A 9,786-nucleotide genomic window follows, 5' to 3' on the forward strand; every position below is an offset into this window, starting at 1 on the left:
TCAGGCATTCCCGGGAATGTAGAGCGTCGTAGAATGGGCAGGACGGCAGCGCGAGGCGGAGTAACGTGGGGCATCGCGGCTGGTAGGGTTGATGTGGTATAGCGTCGCCGTTGTACATGCACGTTCGAATGGAGGAAAATGACACCAATGGAAATCAGGTTATCTGGATGAGGCTATACTGAACAGGGTCTGGTGGATGGTTCCGCGGGAGCAATGCGGAAGCTTCCATGCGGCCGCTACACACGTGGGTCACCGTTTTTCAAGTGTCCCCACACACTTGTCAGTGTTGTTCCAAACTTGTATATCTTAAATTCATCTCTTTTTCATCTTCTGGGTCGATAAATTAAGTGTTGAGGCTCTTGAGTATGTGTTTGGGATCGCAGAGCACTGTGCGCAAGGCTGATAATCACCGTGTCGCGTGGCAGATATTTTTAGCTCCCATGTGGGGACATGCTCGGGGATATAAATGGCCTGCAGGGATGCTAGCGGCTGTGCGAACGAGCGATAAGGCGTGGGGGCCGTGCAACCGCAAAACTCACAACACCGCTACATTCCCATCACCATCCATCTCAAATAGTCCATGGCGCATCGTGAACACGGCATTATTCTGAGCTCGTTCGCAATCGCGTGATATATCGTCTCTTCGACCTGCCATACGACACATACGTGCATCGGCGCTAACAATGGGCGCGCTCTTTACGAAGAACGAGTTTCCCGTCGAAGGCCGAGTAAGCGGTTGAGGATCCTGATAGGATCAAATTGCTGACTTTGATGTAGACCGTGCTCATCACTGGTGGTTCGAAAGGTCTCGGGCTCGCAGCAGCGCAGCAGCTAGCGGCCAAAGGAGCCAACCTGGTCATTGTGGCACGTGGCCAAGAAAGCTTAGCTACTGCCCTTAAGAGCATCACCGTAAGCCTCGGAATGCAGTTCCGATTCCACGTTTCATTGTTCTGACTATGTGTACAGGAAAGCGCCCGCAACCCAGAAACTCAACGTTTCCACTCCATTCAAGCAAGTGTAACAACCGCGGAAGCATGCTCGCGCGTTATCACAGAAGCAACAGAGTGGAATGATGGCCAGCCTCCCGACATTGTCTGGTGCTGCAGCGGAAGCGCACATCCCACGCTCTTCGCCGACACGCCAGTTGAGCAGTTCCAGACCATGATGGACAGCAACTACTTCTCGTGCGTGTACATGGCACACGCTACTCTGAACGCATGGCTGCGACCTACAACCAAACCTGCGAGCAATGTGGAAACAGACGCAAAGAACGCACCAATGCCAGCACGCCATATCATCTTCACAGGTTCCTTTGTGTCCTTCTACTCGTTCGCTGGCTTCACCCCATACGCACCTAGCAAAGCAGCCATCCGTTCTCTGTCAGATTCGCTCTCTCAAGAGATGAACCTCTACGCGACATCGCGCCCGGAATTACCACGGATGCGCATCCATACAGTGTTTCCTGCGACTATGCATACGCAGTCCTGCGCTGACGAAGATGCCGTGAAGTCCGATCTAACCAAGTCGCTCGAGGAGGGCGATCAAATTCTGGAGCCGGAAGAATGTGCACGGAGAGCTATCAGTGGGTTGGAAGGTGGCGAGGAGCTGGTGGCTACGAGCTTGATCATCAGAGCGGTGATGGCGAGTGTATTGGGAGGTGCTGTTAGAGGAGGATTCTGGAGAGGGCTGGCGAATACGGTGCTAGGGTGGATTACTGCGGTGGTAATGGTGTTCATCCGGTGGGAGATGGATACCAAAGTGAGGAAATGGGGAAGGGAACATGGTTCAAGCGGATATCGGAAGAAGGAATGAGTCAGTGTCTAATGTTGCAAGGCGTGAATTAATGCTGAAACATTAAATTGGAATGAAGTTCAGCTCGAGGGTTACCGCAGTGATTTGCTGACTCTATGTATGCAGGACGCATTTGACTATCCATCACTCCCCGCTCCCAATCCCGCTTCCGAAGATCCTGTCGATTCTTGTGGAACGCTCCCATACCACCTCTCCTCCATCTTCGCTCTTTCTTTTGAAGTACAAGATCCGATGCTGAGGAATGAATTCCTCATCTGTCTGCTCCGTCTTCCACCTTTCCAGCGTTGTCTCCTTCGCACCCAGGAATCGGTCCTCGTATCCTACAATGTAGTCACTAGGATCAAGATTTGAGTCCCATCGTAACCGATTGAGGACGTCAGAGGCAGGTCGGAGTTTGTTTGAAGATACGGGCGTGCTGGTTGATGAAGGCGCAGAACGCACTGGGAGCCTCCGCCCAGTTGGTAGTGCCAAGTCATCATCAAGCTCATCGAATTCCTCTTCGTCATCTGATTCTGGCTCTAGGTCGGGCAAGTAATCACCCCACTCGCGTGCGTCAAGTCGTAAACCTTTGACCTCAGCTGGCTTGACCAAGCCAACGCCAATCCAGGCTGAGCTTTCGTCGTAGTACTTATCGTCCGCGCGCACTTGTGTAAGAAAGCGATCGAATACTTTTTGCAAGGCCGCTCTCGCTTCTGTACGTTCCTCCTGGCTAATCAAGGTATCGTCATTGCTTCGAGATAAGCCGACGAGATAAGAGCCGTGGTAATAGGTGTCGGAGTCGTTCGCCTCATTCTCGGCGAAACGAGCAGGCCAGATGCGGGAAGAGAGCTTCGGCAGAGCTTTGTGGATATCTGTGTTTCAATTAGCCTAAAACTGCAATAGCAGTCGTAGGAACGTGTCCATACCAACAACAAGACTGATGCATCGCGATTCGATCCAGCCCACTAGACCTTTACCTCGCGAAAGCGTACGACCCCAGTACTGGATATCGATCTTGACGTAGCTATCGAACGAATCCAGAAAGTTTTCGATGGCAGGCTTCGACCCCGGTGTATCAACATGAAGGAGATGTTCCCAAGTCATACCAGGACTTGACAAGCGTGCATCTGCCTGTTTGAGTTCGTTGACCAGTACTTGCAGTCCTGGAGCGGTAGCCGTATGCGCAATATTCGAGTTCGGGGCATGGAATCCCAGGATGACCATCGGTTCCCGTGCGCTGCGCTGATATCGTGGCTTTTTCTTGTGGAAGAAAGCATCGTATACCATGTCATTCTGCCAATCAAAGTTCGCGTAGTGGTAGAAAAACGAAAGGACGAGGTCGCCGGCGCTCACGTGTCCCATGTCATGAGCTAGACGCTTACACACCCAGGACAGCATCAGAGTGATGTGAATGCCGCCGAAGTAACCAAACTTGGCAGAGTAGATTCCCCGTTCGACGGCCCATCGTTTGATGGAATGGTAGGCTAGTCGGAAGGATGCCAGGGACGGAAGCGTGCGCTGGAGGTATGTGAGGTCACGGATGGGCTTGAGCTTGCGTAGCGATAGGATAGAAAGATTAAAGATCGGGTCGGTAGCAGACAGAGTCGGAAATTGAGACCACCTACGCGCAAGATCAGAATAACATCGAAATCACACAAAGGGCAATGACAAATTACCTGTGAACCACGTTCGCGGCTGGACAATACTGCAAATCCATATTCACTCCATTGACCGACAGCTCCAGCATCGTCCCGGTGTTTGCCTCCACTTTTCGAAGTATGCGTATACCCTTCACATCAGCCTTGAGTATACGCTGACGAGCCAATTGGAAGAAAGTCATTGAACTGATGGACCCAATGCAAAGACAATCGATGTCAGAGTCAGCTGTCCAGACATTAAGCGCATAAGATCCCACTGGAACAATGACCATAGGTATTTCTGGAGTATTCAACTCTCCTCCTGCACTGCCAAGAAGCACTTCTTTGATGATTCCAAAAGCTTGTCTGTAGCGCTCCTCGTCTTCTTGGGTAGGAAACACCGCGCATCCAGAGAGGGCCTCTGTCAACACGGCAGTACTTGAAAGCTGGGGAGGGGCATGTTTGTGGTAGACAACACGCCGCTGAAGTATGTCCCGTTCTTCTAGACTCTGATGTACTGTTTCGGGATGAATCTGGAAGGTGGCTCGTATCCCGTAATGGTCGCTTGCTACCGAAGTAGTACCGTTGGCAATTTCAGGTCGTCCAAACTGGATGAATCCTGTTAAGGCAAATTTGTCTTGAGGACGCATAAAGATGCGATCATAACGTTGAGGTCGGTTTTCTGGGGTACCGGAAATATATGCAGCAAGCGAATTCTCGTGGGGGTTAAACGTAGCACCTTCTTCGCCTTCGAAGAGACCATCCGCATCTAGCGCCGCGGTCTTGTCGACACCTTCTACTCTAGCAACAGCCCATGCATCCAGGAGTCCAGATTCGCTCATTGTAGATTCAGTCAATTCCAAGATGTGGGAAGTCTCCCTAGAGATCGACTTTTCCTTAACAGCCTCATCGATCGTGTACCTTGAAGTCGGAAGGTTGAAATCACCCGCGACAATCCAGGGGCTGGCAGAGTATTTTCGCTTGAGAATACTGATCACATTCTGGAGCTGTATTTTCTTTGCTGCAACTGAGCCATCCGTCAATCCAGCAGTCAAGTGCACCCCGGCGACTACCAATGGCACTTCCTTTGAATATTCGCTCTCGAGTATAGAAGAGAATGAGGCTACGATCGCGCCTTTGTGGCGTCTTTGAAATGGCACAAACTCCCAACTGAAATGCCATTTGCTGAGCATAACAATATTGCGAAGACTAGGCAGAGGGCCAATATCCGGCTGGCTGGGCGGTCCGTGGGAGGCATATGGGAATGCTTCTCGCACTTGCACAACTTGGAGCAAATGGGATAGGAACCCATCGGAGACTTCTTGTAAAACTACTACATCCGCAAGCGCAGATTCTGCAAGAATGGTCTCGACTAGAAGCGGGTCTCGATCGCGTGAGGGTGGGTATTCCGAATCGATCAGTACGTTGTAGCTAGATACAGACAATGTAGTCGGTCTGCTCAGTTCCGATGAAACAGCCGCGGGCGTCCAGTTCTGTGCTTGAGGATTGAATACGAATGTAGTTCCAGGCTGTCCTTGGCGTTCATTGGACGACGAATGTTCATTGACAAGGTTGACATCGGAGGGTGCTCCTTCTAATGAAGCTGAGTTGGTCCAGAACTCGGTCATGGGAGGATGAACCGCTTCGTCCGAACCTGAGAGGTTGATGCTGCCCCATAAACGCATTTGACTGGTGGGGTCCGCTTTCTGGTCGCGCTTCTCTCGAATCAGGATCACAAGGGAACCGGCATCAAAGTCGAAAGCCGGCATGAGGTTCACCTTATCCAAGAGGAATTGACGAGCCGAAACGGAGTTATCTTGGGCCTGGCCGACTGTGAGATGGAAAACCGAAGGGCTGACTTTCAGGCCGAGCGCTTGCAGCACTGCCGAACGCATTGATACCAAAACATCTTCCGTGATGTTGTTGATCCGAAGGAAGATAGTTGTATCCTTGCGATGCTTGAAAAGCCCTGCTCCGCCCAATGCCATCGTACGTGAGGCAGCTCCGTCGAAATTCGTGTCAAGGTGAGACTCAATTGTTTTCTTTGCTTGCAAAAGACGTTCGGGCGCAACGAAAGGGTATATGAGATTGATATGTGGAGGCCATTTTTCGTATGCTTTGTCGTACAACGACCTGAGCTTGTCTATCTCCTCACACCACTGCTGAGGTGGAATGATGCAAAGCGCCGTGTCGTAGGAATTTGCTGCAAAGGATGCTTGCTTGTGTTGTTGGTCGGAATCCGCCATGTCTTCCAATTTTTCCAATTTGATGTAAATGATGAAACGAAACGGTGTGGTGAGCCACGGATATCATGAACGAAACGCTCAATATGCAAAGTCTATTTGATTGACACTTAAAGCGAGGCGCTTACACTTTCTTATATGTGTAATGAATATGTGAGTGTAGTAAATTTGATGCCGTGACGATTGATATCCGAATCAGGCATCTGCGATGACTCCTACTACATGGGTGGAGCCGCTGTAGGTGAGCGAAAGTGACTCATCTGCGCTAGCCAAGTTCAGACGCTGCGCCTCAAGAGGGCGGTTCATGAGTTACGTTCGAATGCGGATGATCAGACTGACCGTTCGTGCCAGCAAGACATGCGACAATTGATGGACGAGAAAGGAGTTGGCTGTGGACTGGTTGGTTGACGCCATGATGCCTGCAGATGATTTCATATCCGGGTCCGTGCGTCTTGCCTAAAGCAGCTGGCCTATGGTTGCCCTTCCATCTCATGACCATCACAGTGCTAACACCAACACCCTATATAATGCCCTTGCCATCCTCAAAGTTACCCCTACAAAGCATTTCCTCTCATTCCCATGTTTATTTTCTCTGTTGCCGACCGGCTTCACTGTCTCACGACGCCGGTAGTAACGCCACATACAAATGATTATGACAACAGCACAGAACCATATTAGATTCTGGGACTATTTGCTGGAATTAGATACTGTGAGCCGACTATCGTCCAGTTCCTCTTAAGACATTGTCAGTGCCCAAGATGATACCTCACGGGCTACATCTCGCTAGTCGCCGAAATATTGCCTTTGAGCACTTTTCACCCTCCTTTAGCCCATGACTGCGTTCAAGGCATGATCGCTCGTATCTCTCACAATATCACTGGAAAAGAGGTAGATTGATGGTTGACCAAGAAGAACGATCGACCTGTTTGACCAGCGAGCCTCGTCCGCACCTACCATTACTGGGCCGACTTCCGCAGGATTTGGATCGAATTAGGAACGATTCCCAAATAAAAGAATATGATATGAACAGACGCTATCGTACATGTTCGACGAAATGGATCTGACTCTTACGTATGAGAGAGTGTTGCCATCGACTTGGTTACTAAAATTGTCTACAATAGCGATCCTGCAGAACCATCCGCGCAACGGTCTGCGGTCGTCTTGATCGTAACCATTGCACAAAATAGCTGCTTTGCCCGTTCGCAACAGAAAGAGAGATACTGTTTATCCTCGCCCCACGGGGAAGATGACGCTACTGCCATGGGTACCAGCACTAGCGCGGAAAGTGCTTCCGTTTACGCTTGTCTGCATCCCATTGTAGCAATTATCTCCGCACTTTGCCCAATTTGGTCAGCCTAGCACCTCACATCAATTGACCGTCAATAGCTGTGCTTAAAAGTCTGCGCCCGTCTGAGCAATGCCATCGCATGTCTAGCACAAGCTCATCTTCCTCTCTTCTTACGCCGCAAACATCATCGATTTCCTCTCTCCCGACTGTGATACCCTTCATCAACATCGACGAAGTTATCATGGCCGCCGAAACCATTACGCACATTGTTCTCTTCAAATATCGCTCAGATATAACATGGAGCGACCTAGAAGACCACTTCAAATACTTCATGTCGCTGAAGACCCGCTCCTTACACCCTCAAACTGGCTTGCCACTCATCAAATCCTTGCGCGCCGGAAAGAATACATCTTGGGAGCCGCACTCGAAGGGCATGACGCATGCATTTATTCTAGAGTTTGCTTCACAAGATGATTTGGATTACTATCTGACAGCGGAGCCGGTGCATGTGCAGTTTTCGCGGGATGCGAAACCATTAATCGAAGACTCCTTGGTTGTGGATATCAAAGATGGCGTATTATTTGGCGCCAAGGCGGAGCATCCACTGCTCAAACAGAACGAGGGCGTATGGAGAGGAAGCTGTCACTGTGAAACAGTGCGGTGGACGGTACGCTTAGAGAGCGCAGAGCATGTGCTTTGCCATTGTGCGACGTGTCAGAAGCTTGGAGGCGGGCCGTACTCGTGCAATCAGATCATTCCAAAAGATGAGCTTAGCATTGTATTGGGTAAAGGAAATGTTGGCGAGTACAAGTACAAGGGCGCAAGTGGTGAGTTTGCAAGACACTTCGAACTGGGCTTGTGGGCGACCGTGCTAACGAATGAAACAGGAAAATCCGTGCATTGCTACTTCTGCAAAACTTGCACCAGTCACATCTATCACCACCAAGATGTCATGCCTGAGAAGGTCATTGTACGGACGTTATTGCTCGAAGGCGGAAATAAGATGCCAGCTACAGGAGAAATATTTGCGGAGGGAAGATTAAACTGGGTAAAAGAGCTCCGGGATAACCTGGAGACCACCAACTAGCCGTAATTCCTTACTTTGATCTTCAAGACATGATGTTGCTTTGTCTAATCCCAAGCATGGTAGCGACGGGCGGATGCAGCTTGTTTGCGCACCGTTTCAGTAGTTCATTGTCTATACCATGTCTCAGAACGAGTCTCTACATCATTACGAAGATAGGCCTGAACCTTAATAAAGATCATAAATATTCAACATTGCCACCTTAAACTGCTAATCTATCACAAACTGCTTTCCTTGCTGGCCTTAAAAGGAGTTGTTGGACCGGCTCCATCACGCATATATCCAATCTTCGCTTTCCATAGCGTCCTGAATAACATGGCTCCAAAGCGCACAATTAGAGTCGCAAGCTCTTCACTATCCCCGTAAATGAAGTTGAGTTCCTGACACACCGGCAATGTACTGACAAAAAGGCATAGATTGAGCGACAGGGAACTGATAAAACTGAGGCTCGACGACTCTGGGACCCTGATCACCTATAACGTGGATCCAGACATCATTTCCAAGTCGACATATCTTCGTCAAAAATCGCAAGCCAACTCAGATGGATCCATCTATCTTGGGAGTTCTCTTGACCCTCAGATGTTGAAGGACTACATCCACTTGCTCGTATACCAGACTCTACCAGTTCTTGTGGGCGACGCTGATCAAAAGTTTCTTCGGATTGTGAACGTGTGGCAAGTTGGGCATGTGTTCGACGAACCGCTGACAAGGGATAACGCCACACAAGCCTTGATGGAGTGGTTTCAGGAGTATCAACAGTGCCCGGACTTGTCCATGCTTTTGCACTGTCGTATCGTCCACCAGTGCACTGACGAAAAGAGCTTCTGCATTTGTCGCATGAGATTTACCCCACTTCATCGTCTTTTCGTAGACATGGCCGTTGACTATGCATCTGAGGGTTGGCTGGACAGCATGGACGAGTCCATCACACCCTGGTTCAGCGGATCAGTTCACAAAGAAATTCTCTGGCGCTATCGCCGTGGTCAAGAACCAACCACATCGCCAACTCCCATCTCCAAATATCTGGAGGTCAAAGAGAACTAGGGAGCAGGTGCTGAGGCGGATGATCGCATCACCTCCAGTTTTTAGTGTGGGCTTATCTTCTTTAGATATCGTTCTTCAGACTCCATCAAGTTCACTTTGACAGTCCGTCTTAGACGCAGCATATCATCTGCACTAGACTTTATCTCTCCTCTTGTATTCGCGCTTACTTCTTAAATATGTTTCATTACGGGAGCGATGCAATTTCTCAATTGGAATTTTGTGCGATGTCCGAGGCTGATCTGCCGATGGAGCATCCCATGAATTTTTGAGCGGTACTTCCGTAGGCGCGTGAGACATTGTGGAACGCAATGCATCCGGGACAAGACTCTGGTGTTTGCGCAAGTTCGATTCAATTAGAGAAGGCCTTTCCCGAATCTCCCACAAGACTTACAACATCGACTATTGCTGACGGTGATCCTTGGTTATCTTTGGTCAATCTGCAAATCTAATAGCAATTTCCTTCATCGCTCCAAAGAGCTTGCTTACGTGAACGACCCCAATCGAGTTTGTGATCTCCAGTCATCCAAGCTCCACTGCACCAAGCTTCCTTTTGTCCTGACTTTCCATCTCCGTCTTTTGATTCTCTCCGTTCAATTCGTAAGCTCTATCACTAGCCAGCTCCACTGGCGGCGCGGTCATGTAATACTTCTCCAGCTGCTCTGTAGCAGGCATACCATAGGTTTCTGCCACTTTTTGCCT

General features: G+C 49.7%; 3 protein-coding genes across 3 annotated transcripts; 2 read left to right on the plus strand and 1 right to left on the minus strand.

Annotated features, from left to right (window-relative positions):
• Positions 1-683: 683 nt before the first annotated feature.
• N0V89_009937 (uncharacterized protein) lies at positions 684-1,812 on the plus strand (the record flags this gene model as incomplete). The annotated part of the gene is made up of 3 exons (XM_056218683.1): positions 684-728; positions 778-909; positions 967-1,812. 3 exons carry the CDS (start codon positions 684-686, stop codon positions 1,810-1,812), a joined length of 1,023 nt encoding a protein of 340 aa, XP_056067948.1.
• Positions 1,813-1,935: 123 nt separating this feature from the next.
• N0V89_009938 (uncharacterized protein) lies at positions 1,936-5,674 on the minus strand (the record flags this gene model as incomplete). Its single annotated transcript, XM_056218684.1, has 3 exons — positions 1,936-2,663; positions 2,718-3,412; positions 3,468-5,674. 3 exons carry the CDS (start codon positions 5,672-5,674, stop codon positions 1,936-1,938), a joined length of 3,630 nt encoding a protein of 1,209 aa, XP_056067949.1.
• A 1,424-nt stretch (positions 5,675-7,098) lies between these two features.
• Positions 7,099-8,046, plus strand: N0V89_009939 (uncharacterized protein; the record flags this gene model as incomplete). The annotated part of the gene is made up of 1 exon (XM_056218685.1): positions 7,099-8,046. The coding sequence occupies one exon, from the start codon at positions 7,099-7,101 to the stop codon at positions 8,044-8,046; it is 948 nt and encodes a 315-aa protein (XP_056067950.1).
• Positions 8,047-9,786: the final 1,740 nt, after the last annotated feature.

The sequence above is a fragment of the Didymosphaeria variabile genome, assembly GCF_027946475.1.
Source record: "Didymosphaeria variabile strain IMI 356815 chromosome Unknown scaffold_7, whole genome shotgun sequence".
NCBI classification, from domain to species: Eukaryota; Fungi; Ascomycota; class Dothideomycetes; order Pleosporales; family Didymosphaeriaceae; genus Didymosphaeria; species Didymosphaeria variabile.